Source organism: Cyrtonyx montezumae, unplaced genomic scaffold, assembly GCF_038088225.1.
Source record: "Cyrtonyx montezumae isolate F1298 unplaced genomic scaffold, pur_monq_1.0 scaffold_4, whole genome shotgun sequence".
Lineage (NCBI taxonomy): Eukaryota > Metazoa > Chordata > Aves > Galliformes > Odontophoridae > Cyrtonyx > Cyrtonyx montezumae.
In genome coordinates this window covers 20,759,725-20,784,363 of record NW_027072045.1, presented here as the reverse complement: position 1 = coordinate 20,784,363, position 24,639 = coordinate 20,759,725, and the positions used below count along the sequence as shown (strand labels likewise).

Sequence of the window (24,639 nt, the reverse complement as noted above, 5' to 3'; positions counted from 1 at the left end):
TGTGAATTAATCTAGCCATTCAACTCAGAGGAAAAAAACAAATGAAAAAAAAAAAAACCCTTTTGTATTTCAGCCTCCAGAGACATTCAAACCCTACAGGTCATCAGCAATAAAACAACATCAGTACTTTCCAGATCAGAGCTCAAGTACATTTCCCCCCTATGTACCCAACTGCTACACTATGGCTGATCAACAGCATTTTAATGAAAAATGCTGATTCAAGAGAATGAAGTGATTCCTCGAGAACACATTCTACCAAAAACCTCCCCAGAGATCATGCAGGCAGGCTCCCAGGGGCAGTCAGCCCAGCCAGCCTCCTCTATAGCCCACTGCCAGCCACCCCTGCTGCCAGCTGGGGCAGAGGGTTTGTGAAACTGAAACAAATTGTTCTCTTCTGCCTCAAGTTCCGTGGTGTCAACATTCCGTTCCAGAACGGGATGAAATGTCAACAAGCCAGAATTTTCCACAGAACAGAAATACCCTTTTCTGGCCAATTCTAGTCACAGTCCATGCATGCTGCTATTACTGCCTCTTCACAGAACATCTGTGTTTTACAGCATCTGCCTCCTAATTCCACTTTCAGAAGCATGAACTTAAAGGCAATGAAAAAAGAAGAATTCTTCTCATGTTGATTATGCAAATTTTGTAACATACATCATGAGAGAATGCTGAGTTTGTGAGGATTTACGGTTTAAATATGGCCTCCTATAAGACTTCTATAAAAATAGGATTTCACTCAGTGAGCTGGTTCTGCTGCTGATGGTACTGATTTTACAACACAACAGACAAACCAGATGGGTTATTTTTCCAGGGCTTTGTCTTGTCATCATGCACATGGTGTTGACCTATGGATCTGTTCTTTGAAGGAATATCAAAGCACCTGGATTTCTAATTACCATTACTCCAAACGAATGTTTGACCAGTAATGTAGACTGTCCCCTGCTATCTGTAAAACAAGCTCTCACTTTTGGTTGACTTTTCATTTTTCTAAATACGTTAACTCCATTCAAAATTCAGTTGAAAAAATAATTATTGCTCTAATTGGACAAGTACTAGAAATTAAATGCATTACCTCATGCCAATGCATTCTGAGTCTTGATAAGGAACAACTCATACAGTTTAGTAGATCATTTATAGTCACAGGCTCTGACTTTTATTTCATGCTGCACTTTCAGCAGTTGTGGCCTCCTACTCAACAGATACAGTTTAACATGAAAGCTGACTTAAATGTCAGGTTGCCCAGGTGATACTACTTGATTTTGTAAGAAAATTATAATCTACACATACTTCATTCACACAAAAACCTTTATTCAGTAAATTGTAGCAGCAGAACCTGAGTGAAAGTGAAACAAGTGATTCATGTTATTTTTTTTAAAGCAGGTCAAAAGAAGTCATCCTTGTACAGATACAAATTCTAGGTGTTTTTAAGTCTGTTTCATCAATAAAAAGGCAACAAACCCTATGACATCACCTTTTTAAAATCATTAACATAAATTTACAGCTATGTTGCCTTCTGCATACAACTTGGAAAAGGACAAGAAAAGACACAGTTACTTTAAACTACAATATCTTACCAGATGACATCAATAGCTACAGCCTCAGGTTCTTCCTCAGAATAACAATTACAAAATATCTTCACCACATAGATTTTTTAAGCTGATGAATGCAGGCATTTTTCTGAAGATGCCACTTTCAAATCACAGAAAACTAAAACTGTTGTTCAGAAACAATTGCTTCTAATTAATCCAAAAGAATTTTACTTCTTAAAGCATAAAAACAACATTTAATAATTTTCCAATTTCCCTCCCTTTTGTTCCTCCACTTTTTTGGGAGGTTTGAGATATTTCTGGTTCCTCAAAATAAGTCAGTTTCCGCCTATATTAAATTCATACATTTTAATTGAAAACAAAACAAGTCTTGCATTAATTAATAGGCATATTGAGGAGATAGAAAATGGTGAATCTATTTAACAACCAAAAAAAATTATTAATCCTATGCACACACTGAAGGATCTCCAAAACCAAAACTCAACAATTCATCTTTTTCAAGGAAATGGTTTGTGAAGTGCTATTTTACTAAAGCTGCTTTGAAAGTAATATTGCCTAATGTATGATGTTGACCCATGACATTAAAAGGTAGATGTTGGTGGGATGGCAATAGATGCTGAAACCTCCTCCCAGGATTTCATTACATGTTGTTGCCATGTGACAGGTGGTGGCAGAGGGGCAATCTGAGAAAATAGCATCTGACATGGAAAAGTGTATGAAGGTGTGGCACCGAATTCATCCATGTGGAAAAAACTGCACCCTTTGATATTTATGACGCTTGCGGAATGCTTACAGAGATCGAACTGTGATCACAGTGAGGCACTGCGTAGTGCATTTCAGCAGTGATGGCAGTGAGTCACCTCCACTGGAGCAGATTTTTACAAGTGTGGGATGCAGGCTCTCTATCATGGCTGGTGCAAATGCATAGTTAAGGGTGGTGAATGTTTAAAAAAAATGGTGTTTTGCAGAAATTGAGAATTTGCTCTATCAAATGGTGTTATTGCATTACTTGTATCAGAATTTGCATGAAAAGAAATTGGAGGAATTACTTTTGGAGCATCCAACATACCGTAGTCTTTATAACACTTAGTATTATATTCTACAACAGGTAAGCTGCTTCAGCTACTAGTTTTCCAGTGCAATTCTTTACATTAACTTCAACATTTCAAGATCCTTTCATTTCCAGGGAGTGTTTAAAGAAATCTTCAGAGTGGAAGGGCAAAAGACTGATAAAACAAATCAATACAATTAATGGAAGCAAGTAGTTAGGACTGGATGTTGTAACCTAGAATTAATAAGGAAATAAAAAATGAACTGTCATAATTAACCATGATCTGCAGAATGCCATTTACATCAACTGCAGAATTACTAAGCTGGAAAGCAGCAAGAATGGCATGAATACAAAAAATACAAGAAAAGTGGGCATTTAACGTACTCCAGTATGATCTCTGCACAAGGAAACCACAGAATTACAGTAAAGCACAAAAACTACTCAAATACAAAAAAAAAAGGAGAGAAACGATATGACTGATGGCTCAACTTCTCTCTCAAAAAGTTTTTAAGGAGGTGGTACAAAGTTGAGCAGAGGAAACGCTGTTAACAGTGTCTTTCTGTTTCCACAAACCTTCCAATAAGGTCTCTCTCAAAGCTGCTATTGGATGCAAGCTTCTGGAGAAGTTCAGAAAGCAGAATGAAGATTACTTTCACCATAGAAAGCCATAATTATTAAAACAAAATTCCACAATTATATGGAATGGAAGTCCATAAAGTATTAAATACACTGATATAAATAGTATGTTTTTAAAACCCAATAACAAACGAAGTTCTTGCATTATTTTAATGCCTGCTGCTGACCACTATCAAAGAAAAATATATAGCTAGTTGAGCTGCAAATGCTATCATTATTATAACAAGACATTCTGAAGTGACAGATTTAAGTATTTTATCTCTCTCCTCCCTGCCTGAAACTGTTCCAATTCTTATATTGAAAGTCATTTCTCTGGATATAATTTCTGCATTGACTGCATGAGAACTATGTGCTGTCTCAGAAGTGGAACCAGAACTTTGGCCCCATGCTTTTGGGTGAAATGAGTTAATTAAGGAACTCATTCAGGGGAAGAGCTTTTAGTCATCTATAGTCACAGAAAAGAAATAAACTCGAAATATTTTTATGCTGGCTCAGCAGTTTTCCATCTTGTTCTGTTTAGAAACCCTGAGTCATCATCTGGAATACCTTGAACTGTGTGGAGATGACCCCGATGCTGAAGAACAGATCACTGAAAGTTTAAATGGGATTCTCCAGGCTCTTAGTGAAGATAGCTAAGTATCGCTCTTGATCACGTTAACTATTTACTCAATATGAAAGCGTTCCTTCGAGCTTTTCATCTGTTGATATCTGTATTACAAGCAATCACTACTGGAACTATGGATCTCCTCAGTATGATTTGCTTTTTCCCTTTCTCTCAGTCTATTCTGTAAACTATATTTGACCTAATAAAGTCATGAAAATATTTAAAGCTGCAAAGAAATTCCAAATTTAGTGCTCTACTTATTAAAAAACAAAGCTTGCTTAAGAGAAAAATTTGAATCAGAATATATGCTTAATAGAAACTCACTATGTCAAAACATTTAGTGCAGATACAGGTACAGAACAATGACCTCCAGAACACATTTCAAGGAGTATATAGCAATTAATGAGAATTTATAATTAACATATTTGGAAGAAAAATATTAAGTTGCTCCAATCACTTAAATTACTTAATCTCTAAACTACAACAGGCATCTTAGAAAAGAAAATTCATAACTTGTGTGATATAAAAAAAGCTGTAACAGACTCAAAAATACACTGAATTTGTAACTGAACATATTTCAGTTTATAGCTAGCTATATTTCACAGTAAACATTATGTAGATGACCAAAAAATGACGTCTGGAATTAATTTTCATATGAATAAGCACAAAGGTTTACATTCCTGAAACATTATACAGATGACTTATTCAAAAACACAGAAAATCCCATAAATTATAGTAAAACAGATTTGATTCTACTTGATTACTCTATTAATAACAACCGACCTCATTTTTTCTTCTTACTGCTTTTTCAGACTTCCAGAGAAAAGAAAGGCTCCAGAAACATAGAAGTAAAAAGCACTGTAGATAAAATAGGCAGGGCAGAAGTGATATCTGAATTCACTTTTTCAGTAAAGACGTCAGAGGAAACATTGTCTGTTCTTTCTTACTGAAGGATCCATTCATAATCAGCCTACTAAGAATATAAGTAAGAAAAAACAGTGGTAGCCACAGCTTTTCATACTTCTCTGTCATCACTACACCTTCCATCCTAACACACCCTCAGCTCACTAATGCTATCACACAGAACTGTACAAAAAGATGTGACAAACTTACTCAGCCTCTTCAATATCTCAGCCATTTGCAGAGGCAAACAACACTTGAGACAACAGGAATTGGGACAGCCAAGGTGGTAATTACTTGTTAATTGAGATTTATTATACCCTTTACTGAAGGGGGTTGCTTTACCTGTCAGCATTCATGTGGCAGCAATTCTCCCTCCTTCCAAGCACAAGGACTTCACCAGTGGCCATGTTGGTACTGCAACATGCATGAACTCCTCTCAGCTCACAGAAAACAAGTTACAAAATCTGAAGAATAAATACAGCAATAGTCTCACTAAATATTTTAGAGTTACTTCAGATGATGAAATCTGAACGTTCACAGGCTTTCACAAATTGTCATGGTCCTTCCTCATTAACCAGACTTACTAAATAATTTTATTTGTATCCAGATTAAAAGGTCTTTAGTGATAGCCACAGGCTGCTCTCTATTAGAGAGGATTTATTCCTCTAAGCAAGACATGAAAACTGTTTGTGTATTAGTGCAAGACCAAATTTGTAGTTATGACAAACGCTTACAATATTATTCAGCTTTTTTTTTTTTTAAGCAAACAGACATCACTGCAGACGTGCTCAGCATTCCAGGCAAGAAAAGCACAGCATCCAAATATAGCAAACAAGTAGATGAGAAACGTTGAGAAAATCTTCTGCACCAAATAATATTTGATTTACTAGCAAATAAAGTAGGTAAGATACAATGGCTATAACACAGCTTGACAGTTACAGTTAGGCCAACTTCCACATACTAAGTCAGACCTCAGTCTTTTTCCATGTTTGTGTGAATCCCTAATAAACTTTCATAGCAGAGGTAAGTCTTTTAAACTTTTCACTAAGTTATCAAGGAGCGATGCTGCAATGACATTTCCATATTATACTATTTCTTTATGTAACCACTTAAAAAGAAAACATGTCAAAAAAACTCATTCAAGCACCCTTTATCTTTTATAAACAGGAAAATCAATAGGTGCATTATTCAACCATCTCCCAGGGATAGCTGGTTCAAAGCAAACTAATTGACTGATCTACATCTCAAAACTACATCAGTGTGTCTGGGTTGCATAATAGTCACATTGTATGTGTAGCAGTCAAAGCAAAATAATGAGATGTACAGAAATGGCTGGCACTGCAATTTTACACAACTAATTACTGTTTCCTGTAAACTTTCAACAATAATACAACTTTTCCCATATCTAGAGTTGAAAATCTGTTTGACCTAGAAAATAAATAAATATCTGCTTTGAAAGAGAACCAGGTCAGATGGGATCCTTTTGTAGGTTGCTACATATAGTAGCAGAAAAATTCTAATTCTTCTATCAATAAAGTACATCAGACTACAAATTGTCTGTCACACATACTGACAACCAGGGAAAAAATTCAATTTTGTTTTTGTTGTCCAGGGTGTGGGCTAAGACCTCCACCAGTCAGTCAAGAATTAAAGTAGTTCTTATGAGAAAGCAGTTCCTTATGAGAAAAATCTTTAAGGACTCCACACACTTTCCAGAGAGACAAACCTGCATTTATTTGAATACCCTGCTGAGTGGTGATTTACTAATTTAAGGGCAATTAGTCATGCTTTTGATGCAAAAAGTTTAAGGAAACTGACTGTTCTAATTGCTGGACTAGTATAAGATTATGTGCATACCTACAAAATAAACAGCTAGGCCATGCATCAGGAATAGCATCTTAATCCACGACTTCCCATGTCTTACGCAAGCATCTTTTTATAGAGAAGATGAAAATGTTTTCCTCCTTGCTTTGCCACCTATGCTTCAATTCAGCACAAAGTAGAATAATCAGCTGGATAGACGCTCACTGCAATTTAAGCAAATGAGTTTTCCCATACATTTAAATTGGGACAGACTAAGCACCTTGTTAAATGAAAACCCTAGATCCCAAAGATATCCTCTCATAACTCTAGGAAATTGAGTAAAGTGTAAATAGTTGCAAAACTATAGCAAGTTTTGTTAATACTCTTATCATTACAGAGCAGAGAACCTTCAGCCTAATCAAAGAGAGTGGAATCTTCCTAACCTTGGCAAAAATACTGAAAAGCAATCCACGATGTGCAGTAAAAGCAGCCCAGGTGCTTTCAGAGATAGCTAAGAATGGTAGGTTGTATTTTAGCATATATGTTACTACAAGGCATACTGCAGTATGTTAGCTGTTCTTTTCCACTGTTTTGTTTAATGATCAACAATAATTGTTCTTGCAATTTTTTTTTTAATCGGCAAAAAACTACCGACCCTCTCCTTTAACAATGCAGATGAAATGAAGAAACCGTGTATTGAAGCAGATTTGGTTCTGACCTTGATACCTTTTCTGGAAAGCACAGATCAAGAAATGTTGCTTCACGTTGGAAGGGCTATTGGCCGTATCTGTTACGATAATCGTAAGTATCTATTTCAGAGAACCCTGTTTTTCCTATCTGCAAGGCATTATTACAAATGACAGGCTACAGTGTTTTATGAGGCCTGAGCATGCAATATGCTTCAACCTCCTATTATACAGGTCACACAAACCACATATATTGCCAGACTGAATACACTCTGAACAACTCCTAAACTTTAAAGTCTCCCCATATATTTTTGACTTGGTGGTGATACATCTTTGTCACACTGGATACTGAATACTTCTGATCTTCAAAGAAGCTGAGCTTCATATATACCTTAATTAGCTTTGTAGAACTGCCTTGAAGCCAACTTCATCCAACACAATAAATGTTCATAAGGCAAAACATTTCTTTCGAAGTGTGTCAGAAAAAAAAACTAAAAAGAACTAACGATTATATATCCACTTCTTCATTAAAGACCATTCTTGGAATACAGAAAAATCTGTGAAGTGAAGGTGTTCATACAGTCAGTATACCAGCTTGCCTGCTGATCTAAAAATGTATACTCTTTTCACTTAATTGCCCCAATATATTTTTCTAGATTTTTTTTCTTTTATCTTGAATACCTAGACTGACCAAAATATTTATTGCCTAGTGTATGTCATAAGGAGGTTCTCAGCCAGTACATATTATCAGTTTCCCTCAATTTAATTTCCCTTATCTTTCTAGGGAGGAGCCATGTAGTTTTACCTAGAACACCATGGCTACAGACACCGCTCTGTATCTGGTACAGGCTCTACTACTGAAAAAGGAAACAATTGTTAGCATATAAGAACTAGGAGCAAACTAATTTCAATTTACTGTACTTCACTGACTTCCCTAGAGCTACACTGATTTGCACTAGTCTGAGGACCTTTCTCAGCCTGTAGAAATGAGGAAGATGCATAGAATTATAGCATTTCGTAAACCATGAGATTCAGAGCAATTAAAATTGAATAAGAAAAATACTGAAGAAGATGATTATTCTTCTAGAGTACTTTAACGTAACCTATCTCTCAGTAGTATTTTTTAAACAGCCTGGGTATTGGTAAAGCACATTTCACAAAAGGCTTTTTTCCTCCCAAAAAATAGTGCTCACTAACAAAAAGCAGGTATGTCCCCGCACCTCAGAACAAAGGAAGCAAACAGATAATACAGTGCAGGTTCCTACTCTCTAAAAGAAATGAGCCAATATATGTTCCTCGCCCAATTTTAGGACAGTTACCAAGTGACACATTGCTATACAGATCATTAGAACTGATGTTAACAGCTGGCTACGAATGAGTATACTCATTCAATTGCCTTTTTTTTTTTTAAACTACTCAGGTCCAAGAAAAAAAAAGGAAGCCTAGCAGAATTGTTCTGAACCAGCATTTTCCATGCACACACATTAACTTGAACTCATGACATGAAATCTAGCAGTGCAAGAATGAACTGGATTATCTTGCTACAAAGCATCTCAGTTGGATCCTCTTATTAATTAATTATCTGGTTTCTATTTAACCATCTTTACTTTTCACCTGTACTTGCTATTACCAGGTGATCTTCAGGAAGAGCTGGTGAAGGTAGGAGTCATCCCATCACTAGTCCGAATATTGACTGATCATCAAGAGAGCGAACCACTCGTACATGTTGCCTTATTGGCCTTATGCAATCTTGCAGACCTTGGTAAATAAATGCTTCTATATCTTGAAGGGAAACGCCATCTTCATGCTGCCATTACGTTTATCTTTTTTTTTTTTAACCCCTACTGGAACAATACTTCAGAATTAGCCACAGCACCCATATGGGGAAAGTAGCTACTCTGTCCTTAACCATCAGCAACTGCTGGATTATCTCGAAGTTATTGAAAATTAACAGTTTTTGACCCATTAAAAAGTGTAACCTTTACCTACTGTGAACTGACACAGCTTCAACTACTTCACATAAAGATTTAGAAATTACTTCTATTTAATTAAGTGTATAAACCTTAATTATACAGCTAGCTTTAAATTTCTACAGTTTTCAAGAAAAAAGGCATTTACATCAACTTAATCTGTGCTACCTTACATAAAGTACTGATAGAGGAGGAAGACCAAACAGAAGTTGCCTTACTTTCCATATGGTCTGACTTGAATCTATTGATTCCCACCTACAGTGGGAGATGCAAAGAAGGGGGTACAATTAGGCCACCCCCAATCAGGTCTTCTCTTTCTGGATCTATCAATCCACTCCATATTCCATTCAAATGTGTTCTATGTCTAACAGCAAGGAGATATGAAATTTCTGATCTTTGTTAACACATACTGCAGAAGTTTAGGATGCTAGCAAGATTAGAGCCATTTAACCTAATCAAGGGAAGAAAATACACCGCTAAAGCAAACTGGCATTTGGCAAGTGCCAATTTGATAAATGAAATAACCATACTGTAGATAGATCTATAAGAGAAAACAGAATTAAGTTAGGGTTAATTTTACAGCTATTATAAATCATAGCTACAGAAATTAAATAAAAACAGCATTAAATAAAAGAAAGTGTGAAGAAGTGAGAACAGAGTTTCGCTATCTCCACGCCGTTCAGAGTGACAGTCTATAAATAAAACAGAAAAGCTTTCAAAATCAAAGTAATTTCTATCACTTCTGATAATAGGTAGATAACTTTAACATTTTATCAAACATTGAACAATTCATAACTCTGACTTTCGCACATACACAGATACAGCTAAGGAAGCTCTAAGCAAGACAAAGGTTGCTGAACAGCTGGTTAAACAACTGAGAAGAGCGGAGAACCATGAGAGACTAGAAATCATCTTTGAGATCCTTCAAGCACTTGCAGAAAATGGTAAGGCTTCTACAGGCTTCGAACAAGGAGAAGATAAAGGGATACTGGTGCTAAGCCTTACATCTGAGATTGCTGTGGGATCCTACTAATGGAAATCAGTAACCCCTTCAATGGAAATAAACCACAAGATTAAGACTTGAATGTTTAATAGTAAAGTTAATTAAAAAAAAACGTAGGCAAGAGTAGTCATTTCCACTCTATTTTGGTAAAAAAACAAATCATGAGAGAATATGACTTTGCAACAGAAAAACAGACTAAATTCTTTTAATTGACAAACTTAACATAGTCTGATAGTGATAGGACAAGGAGGAAGAATTTTAATCTAAAAGAGAAGAGACAGATAAAACATTAGGAGATTTTTCACTCAGACTGTGGTGAGGAACTGAAATAGAGAAGCTGTGGCAGAATGCCCACAGCCCTAGAGGGGTTCAAGGCCAGGCTGGATGGGGCCCTGGGCAGCCTGGTCTGTTACATGGCAACCAGCCCACAGCAGGAAGTTGGAACTGGGTGGGCTTTAAAGTTTCCTCCAACTCCAGCCATTCAATGATTAAGCATTCAATGATAAGCATTCAAAAATACCTAGACAGCTGATGAAAGACTTTAAATTAGAACTCCTAACTGGCAATACAGCAAATGTTAAAGATGAACCCAGAGACTTTACTCATTCTGCTTGTGGTGTCATCCTACTATCAAGATGTCTGTTAATGTCTGTTGGTTTTTACAAAGCAAAAACCAACAACAAAAGATCACACCTGGAAAGAATCTAGTTTAAATTTAAGGATTTAGCTTCTTAGTTTGTGACGTTTCAAAAATGATTCAATGCCCCAACTCCTAGTGTGCATTTCTGGTGCCTGCAGACGCTCTGAAAGTTCAGCTGGTGGAGGCAGGTGTGCAAGAGGTCCTGTCTGACATCCTGCTGAGGCTCCAGGGCAGTTCACAAGCTGAAGGTACATGCATTGTGAAGGCCACATCAGATCTCATCGTCTCTCTGCTTCTTGGAGGTAACAAACAACCCACACAGTCCAAATATTTTAAAGAATATCTCACAATCCCATTGGAATAGGAGTTTTCTTCCATTTCCTTAACAGGGACACATATGCAACCTGTACTATAACCCCAAATGAATTCTCAGGCATCACCTTTTGCTTATTTCTAGCAGCTGAATGCTCACATTCCCATGCTTCCATCCAAGCGTTACCCATACGTTGCCTCAAGCCATCTAATGCCTCTGTGCAGAAAATAAATGCAGGTAGAAGAATTTCAGGCTGCTGCAGCTGTAACCAAGGCCGATCAGTTCACTTACAGCTTCTAACACTTTACTTACAAAACTGGCATAACAGATTGCTTTACATTTAAAGCCAATTGTCAGATCAAAACATTTACATGACTATGAGCCACTCCTTTTTTCCTCATTCACTACTTCAAGGCCATGTATATACTTAAAGCATTTGGATTAGCAAATAAAATGTGGAAATTTTTTTTATAGTATATATCATGCATCTGTGAAGTAGAAAAAGGCCATCATCATTCCAAACCACATACATAGCTGACCTAGATTTTTCTCTATGTCTTTAAGATGATTTGAGGCACACTGCAGGAAGGTTGAAGGCTTCTAATTTAAGCGTCCCTTTTATATTGCATTTTGAACAATACAGATCAAAAGATGAACTTCAACAACTGGATGCTCATACCACACCCCACCCCTAAGTCCCAAAGGAATCCATCATTAAAGGTTTTAAAGGTTGCTGTCACTGTTAATAATTGAAGTTATCATTGATTTGGATCCCTCCCAAAGACAGATGGAATAATTCACTCTGTGGCCATCTATAAACAGACGTAAAATATACTTGACATTTTCCATTCATTATTCCTCAAATAAGTCCACGCAGAAATTTTTCTAGCTAAGGGATGTGGCATTCTCTCTCAGAATGCTGGAACCTGCCTCATCCAAGCACGCCGATACAGAGTCAGGGGCATTGGTTATTGCCAGTTTTACAAAAATAATATTAAGCTTGATTGTCTCCACATACATACGCAAAAAAGCCACTGTTTGCAAGTAGAGCTAAGAGCAATACTATTAGATTTCGCATTGCATGTCTCTTAAACAGCAACTTGCTTTTATGCAGACTAGAGACTCGCATACTTTAAAGTAACAGAAACAACAAATGTTGAAATTGAGGAATAATCGTCAAAATGGAGTGATGAGGGATGCCAGCATTCATACTTTGTTTTGCCTAAATCACATATTAATAAAGATGAGACTGAAACTGTTTCTTGGCATACATTTGTTAGAAATACATAAATCAAGTTAATATTTTAGATTCTATGCTCCTCATAGAAAGGTGAGAGGGGATTACTCAGACACATAAGAGGAAAAGGTAAAACAATCTCAATATAAGTCATTTTTATTTTTCATGCTTTCCTATTATAGAGAGCTGTAAACCTTAATACCGCGCAGGCAGAAACACAAATTCTTTTAAAGAGAATCTTGAGGGGCGTGCTGTGCTGAATCAGTCAGAGAAAAGCCCACCAAGTTTTCCATCCATTCCTCTGCCCCTGACAGTCACTGTGCTGGGTTCAAACAAACAGAAGCTTCTTCAACACTGCTCAACTTTCTCCATTAATGAAATTATCATAAAGGATTCCCTGAGATCTCTCTGAATGGTTAACAAGATAGATAGTCAGCTTTAGAAAAAAAAAGCTGTGACTACCATATTTGTTTCTCCCTACCTCTCCCCTACACCCTTCCTCTTTGTGGTCTCTGACTTAACTCTGAATCAGACATTGTGCATCGCTGACTATGAAGGCCAGATATGCTGTCTGTGCCTTAAAGCTTGCTATCTTCCACTTAGTCAGCTGAATGGCTTGCTTTGTCACTCCTTCCCTCCTCCATCTCTCCCACAACCCCATTAGATATTTCTTGTGGAAAAGAAAATGAATAATCCTTTTCAGATACCAGTTTTGGCCACTGGTGTATGCATAGCTTCAATCTATGAGAAGAAATCCCATGGAAACCAGATCTCAGCATCAAAAGACATTTAAGGTGGTGAAAAATGACACTTCTTGCAGCTATGAAGGTGGCTTGTTCCTAGCAACTTCAACCATGAGCCACTAAATTCTGCTGCTATCTAAGCAAAAAATCCATAGGAGAGAGAAACAATCTGGGCTCTGTAACAATCAAAGCAAGACAGTCACAAGTGGGTTCCACCCACTTGTATTTCGCTACAAGAGGAAAAAGATGCTCAGCCATTCTTTGGTTTGAGAGGTTGAGGGAGTTGAAGAATTAAGTTCAGTGATTGTTAGTCTGTATGGAAGTGAAAGCATTTTGCCTGTAGAATTCTGTCAGCCTAAAACAGACTATTTTCTGAGAACTTCTCTCTTCTTCTGTAACCTCCAAAGATTAGAGTCAGGCAAGAGAACACGCTTGAAGAACCTTAAGTAAAAACATCTCTGCAGAACGTAGGCATGAAATTCTTATCTTGTGTTAGAGAAATACTTCAAATTTTACTAACAGTTTACTCAAAAATATCTCCTTACACTCAAATATTTTACATTCCTTTTTAACATACATAGATATTTATAGAGAAAAGCATGCCGCTAACTAAAATGCAACAGCAGTAAAAATATGCTAAAAGAATAGTGGTGTTGGTTCAAAAAAAGAACATGAAGTAGTCTCTACTACTGCAGGGTATAAATAGCAGACCAGCAAAAGTGTTAAAACAACAACATATGGCTATTTAAGCAGCATACACATAGGTAATCTTTACCTTATGTTAAGATGTCATCTTCCTGAATAGCATTCACAGTTTTTGCCACCTTCTAACAAAAAGTATTCATAAAGTAAGAACACAGCAATAAAAGAATGTTGACAGGTGTCAAAAAGATGCTTCACTTGCACTGTGTTTAACTACACAGAATAATAGAATAATAGAATACAGGAAAATATTTGCCAAATAGCATCTTCAAAACACTTCCTTCAGGAAAGATGAGAAGGCTAACAATTTCCCTTAGCTCTCTAAGAGAATACAACCACACTCCCTAACAAAGGGAGCCAAGGAAGTTCTGATAACCAAAGGGCTGTCACCTCTGCAGAGAGAGTTTTCAAAGAAAAGGAGACAATACAAAGCGTAGTGGAGCACATACTGTGCAAAATCATTGTTCTTTGCAAAGTACATATCCGCTCTTTCACCAGCTTTGAACAGATGAGAATTCTCTAAATCAAGAGTTGGTTCTAGTTTCATGAGTGCAACAAAGACTTCTTTCAGAAAGTGAACTTCTCAGAACACGTAAAAAAAATCTAATGATCTGACTGAATAAAAGGAGTAGTAGTAGTACAAAACTAGTAATCAGACTAACCACTACTGGATAAGATACCTAGTGTCACAATACTCTCTTAAACCAGTAGAATAGCAAAACTATTTAAGCTATCCTGCAGAGAAATGGAAAATGCCACTAGAATTCTATCTTATACACACACACACACAGTGAAAAGTAAAGCAGTATTGGAGGAAGAAACTGATTGGAAATAATATAGCCTTTAATCTGACAGTGACTGGTTCCAGAAGGTGTTATCAAGACATGTCTCGCTAGAGGGCGCATCTCAGCATCAGTTCTAAGGCAGATCATACCCTCTTTGCAAAGTCAAAGCCTGTAAAAACCTGTCTCAATCTTTTCAAAACATGAGCAGAGCCCAAAGACCCTCAGAATTCTCAACTTATATTACTTAATTTCTTTTGCTGCTTCTCATCTCACCATACCCAATTTGGTTTCTACTCTTTCTTTAGATGGCAACTGCGTACGAATGGTACAGGTAGGAGTCATACATCAGCTTCTGGATCTTTTGGAGAAACATGTGGAGAGTGAAGACATCTCTGTTCAACATGCTGCACTCAGTGCACTTCGGAACCTTGCTATTCCAGGTACACTGAAGAGAACTGATTTACTGCGATTCTTTGTAAAGCTGGGTCATTTACTAGACATCTGCGCAGTTCTGTCCAAGTCATCAATTCAAGCCTGATGTATCTTGAGGGGCAACTTAATATTACCCCTCCCTGCATAAACACATCTTACATAATTCATCAGGACATTCCAGATATACAAGGGATCTAAATATAATCGAGTCTGATCTCACTGCCAGCTGCTGAAGTGATTCCATATTAAAAGCATACAGCAGTTTAAGACAAAAAACACATGCAATGCTCAAAACTTCATTCCATGTCATGTATTTTAAGCTATCTCACTACTACCAGTAGATATTATTACTTTTACTATGAATTAGCTCATCTATAAAGCCCATATCATTGCAAATTTCACCTGTGTAAGAGTTTTAAAGCTCTACTCTCACGATCCTTAATCAGTTCACCAGAAAATTGTGTTAACTCTAATCTCAAATCTACTGTTCCCATGTGAAAGTACAATTTGGACCAAAAAGATTTAACTAGAAACTTAGCAGTACACCACCTTGCACCACAGTCCTTATACTGCTGCTGAGCTCTTCTCAGAAGAACAAGGCACCAACGTTCTGAAACTAAAAGCACAGTTGTCTGCCAATTTTACTATTTAAACTAGCCAGCATGCTTAGTTTAATAAACATTTCTATAAATGATCATTGCTTTGAACAAACAAAAGCCCCCACAACATACTACTTGCTTGTTGGCTTCCACTGCATCCTCTCATATTGTGATAGACCTTTGTTTCTTCCCTCAGATATCTCTTCAGAGCTTCACCTATTTATTTCAACCTGCTTTTGATATACTCTCAAGTAGCTTAGTTTGGCCTCTAGTATTATTATACTCTCTGCCAGCCATGTCTGCCTATTCAGTCTTTTAATAAACATATTTCACACAATAAACCATTCACTACTTGTGTATATTCCTCTGTAAAGAGGTTTTCCACCACTATTCCTATTAGGCCTGTGTAACTGTTATTTGACACTAAAAAAGCATGCAGTAATTTCTACCATGAGTGCAGGCAACCTTACATGATAAGCAGCTTGGCTATACGTGCTTATGCATACGTGTGTTTATGTTAAGCCCATGCATTCCCTGGGCATCTTTTAATAAAGAAATGAATACAGCTGACCTTGCAGAGAGTCTACAAGCAAAGCCTCCAGGACATAGATGATACCATTACATCAAGTTGTAGATTGCATATTCTCCTCAGTTGAATTTTGAATTATAAAACAATGGATCAATATGGAGTCCATCTTGGTTATCCACCCTGCTCAGTATTTACTACAAGCTCTCTCTGATCTCTCCAGTTGTGTTTCTTTCACAGAATTTCAAGTCCGATTAAGCGGGAAACAAAACAAAAAAAGGAAACGTGCAGGCACAACTAATGATGTCTATGGATGCAGGAACAATCAGTTTACAGAAACAGAAATACTAAAAAAAAATAAGCCAACAAAACAGAAGAGGTATTAGTTAACTAAGTTGTAATGTAGACATGGCAAAACACTTAGATCTTAAAATGCTATGACAAAATCACTCCTCGTTAACTGTTAAAAAAAACAGATCAGAATACTGAAGCTATAAGACATTTCTCCAAAAGACTACATTACTTTCACCAATACACAAACTCCATCACATTAAAAATTATGCAATCTACTACCCATTAAAAAAAGTACAAATTCAAGCAAATTACAAAAGAAAAATGAATTTAAGCCAACGTTTATGTACATGTACAAGGAAAGTCTTATGTTAATTCAGATAGTGACCTTAAAACAATAAAAAAACGTCATTGTGCTCTAGTGATTGGAATCAGTTTACCACTGAAAAAGGAAAGCTAAAAAGAACAAGATTTAAGTGCCTGCTTCTCAGTTTGCCAGCAGAGAGGACATACTGAACACACACCTTCCCGATTTTGCTGTTGCCTACATCTTCCACAAGGCACGTGTAAGATTGGAGGAAAACTGCTCCAGAGGAAGCAGCTTAGGTAGCACAGTTAAGCAGCATTAGGACTCCTTCCAGACCATCTTCTGATTATTACCAGGGATTACTGCACTAACAAGGGGCAAAGACAAGATTTAATAGCGGAAATCAAAGGAACAAAGGCATGAGCAACAGAGGATCAGTGAGCTCCAATAAAAGAAACATTCTCAGGAAATAAGGTTATGCAAGTCATTTCTGCCACTCAGTTAAGTTAAGATAAGCAAGAACAGGAAAAGCCTTGATCACGTGAGTGGGCGAGTGCACAGATAATCTATTACAAGAAAAACAAAGAAGTAAGAGTGCAGTGTTTATCCTCTGTTATTTACTGTATTCTGGGCACGGCTGAGATCAAAAGACACAGTCTTCTAACTGCAGTTTCTTGAAAGCTGTCCTGAGCTTATCTTTAACTTTTTTTTTTGACCAAGTTGGACCTTCCTACCTAAAGCACGGTGGAACATTAGATTCAGAACAATGACTGTATTACATCATAATTGTATCTTCAGATATTTGTGCAATTACTTAACTTCCTGTTAATTCCTTTTTTATTCACCAATTCCATTTTCTAGTTGTTAACAAGGTTCAAATGCTGGAAGAAGGTGTGGCAGAACGGATTCAGGCACTCCTACGGTCAGAGATGCCTCCTGTGCAGTTTAAACTTCTTGGAACACTACGAATGTTAGCAGACGGCCAAGGTAGGGAGCTGCTAATGCTTACTAATGTCAGCTATACATTCTTCTCCTTCCCTTGTCCCAAAGGGTATGGACAGGGAGAGGACAGGATAAGCATCCAGCTAACCTAATTTCACTCCCTCTGGGGAGGCTCCCACAGAGACCATTGTTCAGAGCTTCAAAAGCCTTCCCACACCACTCTCAGCCAACCTCAATAAATGAGGAACATAGCAAATAAAAAAATCTGTAGTGGTCAGTGAGAAATGCAAAAGGTCTGAAGGAAAATGCTTTCTACTGAAGTCATGTAACAAAGAATGAGTACAATTGAAAGAATTTATAATGCCAAATAGCTAAGAAGCAAATGAATAGAAGAAATGGACAATATAAAGGACTTGAGGTTAGGAGAAATGAGTTTCTACCACCAGTAACCCAGTCTCTCTCTCTCCCCATATTTTCACAGGTTAGTCTTGGCATGGATCAAATGTTGAAATTATGGGATTATCTGATAGCACTTCACATCATTTTGCTTTACACTGACACGGGCATGCAAAGGCAACAACATTCACTGAATGTTTGTCAAAAATCTAACTATATGCAAAGTGTACAACTTAGGCACAAAACCTCATAATTACATTAAGATTACTACAGTATCCAAACCTTCAGATTTATTCAGTTTCCTAACGGAATATACTCATAAAATAAGTTAATGCAGCTTTTTATAATAAAAGTACAACAGTTGTCTGAAGTCACCAGAGCAGCTGCTCTAGAACACTAATCAATTTAGATATCAAGATCAGATCTAGCACTCAGTTTGCACTGACTCCAGCCCTTTTAAAAAGCTGCTTCCATTTACATTTCAGCATTGCAAAATATACACAAGCTCAGCATCTTCTTAGGTTTTGAAGAAAGTCCTTAAAAATGTCATTTCTCTGAAGTTATATCTTGACTGTGAGAGGGGAGACCATTTATCTTTTTAAATTGAGACATTAGAATAATGTAGAACTACATTATTAAATACCATATTATCTATTTTTCCTTAACTTAATGCTTTTTACAAGCCCTAATAAGAAACCAAAATTTGGCACAAAGCTTCTGAATCTCAAATAGTACAGATATCGTAATGCTGAGTAGAAAAGATAAAGAAGATAATTCAGTGTTTACCCATTTATGCCTATGAGCATACACTTCTCCCACCTTTAATCACTTTCTATCCTGTTTACTCAAGAGCTAACATTGCCCTTAATTAACTCAGTCAGACTCTTACGAATACACATCTACTAACGAGTCCACACTAAATCAGCTAATTGCCTTATCTAAGGTAAATTAATTACTCTGACAATCATCAGACATGCTGAGGCCTACAAAATAGGACAAGGGAGGTTTCTATCCAACTATAGAAAAATGCACTTTAATGTGTCATCTTTGTTACACTAAACAGAATACAGCAATAATCGTTGCTCCAGAGCTGCAGAAGAATTTGTACACTGCACTACATGGGTCAAAGGACTTGCAGCTCAAATTAAAGCTCACATATAAGAACAATTCATTGAATTTTGGCTTTTGGTAAGCTAAGAGGTCCTTTTCTTTTTGTTACTGATGACTAATCAGTGTTTATCTCAAAGAGATCTAACACTGATAGACATCAAGAAGTCCCTGACAAATTGCCACCCTCTTACCATTGTCAGCTTTCTCAACAAAACTGGATTACCATAAGCTCCTCAGACTAACATGTAACATCTGACCTATAAACAAAGCCTTCCCATTACTGCAAACATTGTTTACCATACACCACTTACCTAAAAACAAACATAGCAGGAATGGTGAAAACTCAGAACAACCAAAATGAAGACAAATAAACCCTTCAATTACAAGCAATACAATCGAACTCTTAAACCTGAACTAAAATCTATACACCCAACATGAGCATCAGTCCTATGACTAGTATGTGTATTAAACTACACTAAGACTCAAGTGGAAACATATTAGACTGATGCAATACTGAAAAATTACCTTCAGCACCAATGAAGTCTTTATTGCTACTGAACTTGAAAAGTTTGCGGTTTAGTTTCCTTCATTGGCACAAGTCTTAAACCACAGTGTCTAATCAATTTCACTTATGAAAACTTACCCACTAATTTTTTCCAAGTGTCAATCATACAGAGTAATACTGCTAGGAAGTTCTGAGATATGGTTGTTGAAGCACAAGAAAAAGTAAATTAACAAGTCCTCCTAAAATTAGGGCAAATTTTAATCATGTCTTATACACAGTTCAACAACTCGACACTGTAATTACAGACATGCTGCAATTCTATACTAAGCCTTGAATTTTCCACGATAGCAACAGTAGTAATGACCATTACCAAGAAGAATGAAACGGCAAGAAGAGGTTCCAAAGACCTATGATAACATTCACACAGGGCTCAAAGAGCAAATGCAAGAAATACAGGGAAGAGGACACATACAAAGTTTTCAATACAGTAACATAAGAATTCATTTCAAAGATCTGAAGTTGTTCGTTTTAAGCCCTGCTTCAGTAGCCTATGAAAAGGCCAGCTTTATAAGAACAGCTTGATCTATCTTTTTACTTCCAAGAGGCATCCTAAAACAGCTGACACCCCACAGACAATGATGTCCAAGATCATTCAAGCTCAATGCTTTAGTTACAGCTTAGGCCACAAGATGGAGCTCAGTATCCCTTGTTAATTTTACATCTCTATTTCTGTGACAAAGACTGAGATATTCCATGTCTGCTGCTTATGCTTTCCTCTTCAGCTGACGCGGCTGAAATCTTGGGCCAAGACCCCATGCTGCTCAACCGACTGGTGCAGTGGTGCGATGTCAATGATGACACCGACATTTGTGGAGAAGCAAATCGGCTCCTAGCATCCATCTTGCGTCACAACAGATCCCAAGTATGAGAGCTACTGGTCTCCTATGTTTTGACCTTGTCTTCCTTAATTTTTTTTTTAAAGCTTGTCCATGTAGCCAGAAGTGAGATGTTAAATTGCACATAGAGCTATATAATTAAAAAACAATTTCTTGTTAAAAAAATCTCTAGATGGCATCAGTATCAACTGAAAAGAAAGGAGCAAAAAAAGCAATGTACTGCATAGTTAGAAACCACACAAATGAGCAAAACAGTAATAACTGTCACTTGCTGACTTCTACCCTGCTCAAATTAAGGTCTGCCAAATGTTAAATGTGTGAAGCTTTTCTATTTCCATAAACAAATATCTGTTAGAAATATCTATTTAAAGTGGTAAAGATAACCCAGCTCTATCCTCCACATCAGTCTTTACCAAGATCCAGACAGCTTACTAGTCTATCAATTGATGGATGAATATAGCGTGAGCTGTATCTGCAGGCAAATTGGAACTAGCTTGTCTTTCTTGTAAATCATGGTATTATGCAGAGACATCACACTGTGCTTTTTTTTTCCCCCACAACTTCAAAATAGAAGTAGGAACTACCTAACTGCACAGTCTTTGAGTAAAACTAAACCACGGCTTGTCTGAAGGCTTGAATGGAAAACTTAAATAGATTCAAACAAACTCTTAGAGAACATGAAGAAATAACTAGGCACACACGCATCCTCTCTACATACTTATAAGTACCAACATTTCAAGTAAGTTAGAACAGCCTTGAGCAGATATGCACGACTAGTGCCAAAGAGTTTTCAAGTCTTATCATACATTCACTTTAAGTAACATTTGCTCGCACTGTAGCAGGCAGATCACTTCCATCAATTTGGAGACTGAAGAGGGCAATCTCACTTCCTTTTCCATTCTACTCTATCCATAGCTCCGATTTCCATCTGTGTCCTTTCACCTTTGCTCTAACAGGAAGTGGTCAAAGCAGTGCAGGAGGCACAAGGAGTGAAGCACCTGGTTTCCATGACAATGAGTGAACACGCTGCTATTCAGAACGAGGCTCTGAACGCACTGGCAATAGCATCTACTATTGATTTAGGTATTTTTCTCCTAGAAATATTAATCTGTGCAGAAAGCTCTTATTATTAAGCTACATTCATACTTTAAATTTTACTTGCAAGTAAAAGCATTGTTGTCTAGATCTAGTTCATCAGATAAAAGTTATCCACCTAGAAAATAAAGAACAAAACAAGATTATTTTTTTTTTGCTTAAAGTGAAATCAAATAGTCAAATAATCAGGTTGTGTGAACAGGCACAACGTGTTGAGCATCACACCATGTTAAAAACCCTACAGAAAATGATGAGGAATAGAGAAAACAATGAGAAAACACATAAATGAAGACGGTTACACAGGGACTAGTTATGGACTTGAATAATCACTGAAAACTATAAAAGGATGAAAACTTTTAGAAAACTGATATCTGAATGGAAGAGTACAGGAAAAGCCCAGACAAAATGGCTCTGCAAAATCTGAAAACGGAAAAATATAGAACTGTAAATGTTGTAACTGCAATTAGCAAGCTAAATTTTTAGAGAGATTGAGTACAATATCTTCTCAGGTTTATCCTGTGTAATTGAATATATTTAAACAATCGGGCTCAGTTTAAACTAAAATACCCAACATAAGCCTACATAGCTAAAAAAAAAGTATGGCCAACAACATTCGAAATTTTCTATACTAACAAGAAAAGCAAGACAGCAAGAAGTCCATTTTAATGTTTAGACTAAGGACCTCAGACTTACACGGACAACAAAAATGTAATGATATTTTATATTATCTATAATATAAAGTTTCTGTCTTCCAGAAGTATGCCTTCTTCTTCCAGAAGTATGAAATGAAGATTTCTATAGATCATACACAAATTCTCCATTACAGAGAATAGGTTCAGACACCCTTGTTATATATATAACTGTTTTTAACCAAAGCCAGTTAGAAAACCTATTTTTAAGAAAAAGCAAGCACCTTCTTATTCTACCATTTTCTTTATACATAACAGCTAAGGTATTTGATTACTTATTTTTCAGAAACCCTTGAAGATTGTTTCAAGGAAATGCAGCTAGTTCCAAGCTTACACAAACTTCTACAAGATGATAATACAAGTGCTGAGGTGAAATATAATTCAATGGGTCTTCTGTGCAGCCTTCTTAATTCAGGTAACTTCATTTAAGTACTCTTGTGATGCAAGGATGGATGTTTGTGATGAAAAGTGTTTGCCATTTCTGAAATGTACTGTCCTTGTGATGTTGCAATCAATTGAACAGTAAAGGATAAAGAGGTTCTTCACTGATTCTTCACTGATCACTAGAAATCCCACGTAAGTGGCTTTATTTCATGATAAATTGATTAAACCATTAGTTAAGCTTTAAAACAACAACAACCACCACCACCTTTATTCCACTGGTAGCGGCATAATCAGTTCTGGAATAATCAAAACCAGAGCCTTACAATAAGTACATCACCAATGTCTGGCAGTTCAGACCCTGCCTATACCATAACATTCTGGTATTCAAAGAATGATGGAGTTTACAGCATCACTGTCTACAGGCCAACATACCTTTACTCTGCCAACACTGCAAGCAAACAGAGGCTAAGTTAAAAACAGCATCTTTATAACAGTACTAGATTAAACACACAGGAAATTTCAGTAAAACAAATGAAGGATGTGATTTCAGTTTCTCTCTGTCCATGTTCAAGGAAGATTTAAAAGTCTTCCAAGCAAGATGAGACTGATGCTGGAAGCGTGGTGTCAACTGAAAAGAAACACCTTGAAACGAGGAGTCTAAAGATTCTATGCCACAATTCACTGTGTCTCTATGCATAAATTAAAGAAATTGAAAGCCATTACTGTGCTTAAGCAAAGATAAACTGCCTTTGAAGTCCTGGAACTGCCCTACCTCCGGTAAACAAGCTGGATTTTGCAGTGTACTGATATTTCCCTGTAGTCACACAGGTACTGGACAAGGCTAAGTACCAGGATCTTTCAGTGTGACTACATCATTCACTCAACAGATCTGAACTGTGAGACTTTTTCCAGAGGTGCATTTCATTAACACTGAACTGTTACAGATAACTCTATAAGAATTGAATCCTACCAAAATAATAGGCTAACACAGCATACAGGATAAAAAAACACCACAGAAGTGTAGCCTGTATTATATTTTCAAAATACTTTCCTGCTGTTTTAACCAGTTCTAGGAAGAGAAACTGAGGAGAAATTCTTTGAAAGTATTGAATTTATTAAGGGTTAAAGGATACCTATTGAGAAGAGAGTAATTAATTAAGAATTTTTTTTCTTTGAAGGTGATCAAACAAGGTGGTCAATGCCCCGTGCCTGTCTATGTTCAAAAGCCATTTCAACAACACCCTAAGTAATAGTATCCTTAATTTTTGGTTAGTCTTGAAGTGGTCAGGCAATTGTACTTAATCATTTCTGAGTGTCCTTCCCAAGTGAACAATTCCATGATAAAGCAGCTCATTTTAAAAAGCAAATCCTCCAAAGGCTAATATATAGTAACAGTTGTTAAGAACCACTATGCCATGGCACATCACTATAAGTAAGCATTTGATCTCACATTCAGGCCGTCTGAGACAAGAAATAGAAGACAACAAGATTAAAGAAACACTCGAACAGCTCTGCAGTCACAGCAACGCAGATGTGGTCAAGGAAGCTCTTATAACTTTGCAGATATTGAAAGGAGAGTCACCCTACTAGTCTTCCTCTTCTACAGAGCAATCCTGTACTGTTGCTGAAGCAAATACAATAAAATACCAGCTCTGACAATGCTATCATGTGTTTGTCATGCTGCTGCACCAATGCTATTAAAGACCAGGTACAACTCCTGCTTTTAAAATTACACATACAAGGATTTGGCCTACAGATACCTATTACTGCTGTTCTTCACTGAGCTACTAACATACACAGTACAAATAAATTCAGACTAGCAAGTGTCTTTGAAAACATTATGT

At 36.8% G+C, this 24,639-nt stretch overlaps 2 protein-coding genes across 2 annotated transcripts in view; one reads left to right on the top strand and one right to left on the bottom strand.

Annotated features, from left to right (window-relative positions):
- Positions 1-24,639, bottom strand: part of TSPAN14 (tetraspanin 14) — a 197,389-nt gene that overhangs the window by 129,263 nt on the left and 43,487 nt on the right. The gene's annotated exons all lie outside the window — the stretch shown is intronic.
- On the top strand, positions 7,220-24,439 carry LOC136055274 (rap1 GTPase-GDP dissociation stimulator 1-like). Its single transcript, XM_065747002.1, has 10 exons — positions 7,220-7,345; positions 8,864-8,992; positions 10,019-10,144; positions 11,002-11,145; positions 14,929-15,063; positions 17,640-17,765; positions 20,514-20,653; positions 21,584-21,710; positions 22,698-22,826; positions 24,252-24,439. The coding sequence occupies exons 1-10, from the start codon at positions 7,225-7,227 to the stop codon at positions 24,383-24,385; spliced, it is 1,311 nt and encodes a 436-aa protein (XP_065603074.1). The 5' UTR covers positions 7,220-7,224; the 3' UTR covers positions 24,386-24,439.

Bases quoted from the DNA above. Each gene is read 5' to 3' on its own strand.
- LOC136055274 (XM_065747002.1), top strand. From the start codon at position 7,225: ATGAAGAAACCGTGTATTGAAGCAGATTTGGTTCTGACCTTGATACCT. The intron at 11,146-14,928 runs GTAACAAACAAC...CTCTTTCTTTAG, and splicing joins CGTCTCTCTGCTTCTTGGAG to ATGGCAACTGCGTACGAATG. The intron at 17,766-20,513 runs GTAGGGAGCTGC...TTTCCTCTTCAG, and splicing joins AATGTTAGCAGACGGCCAAG to CTGACGCGGCTGAAATCTTG.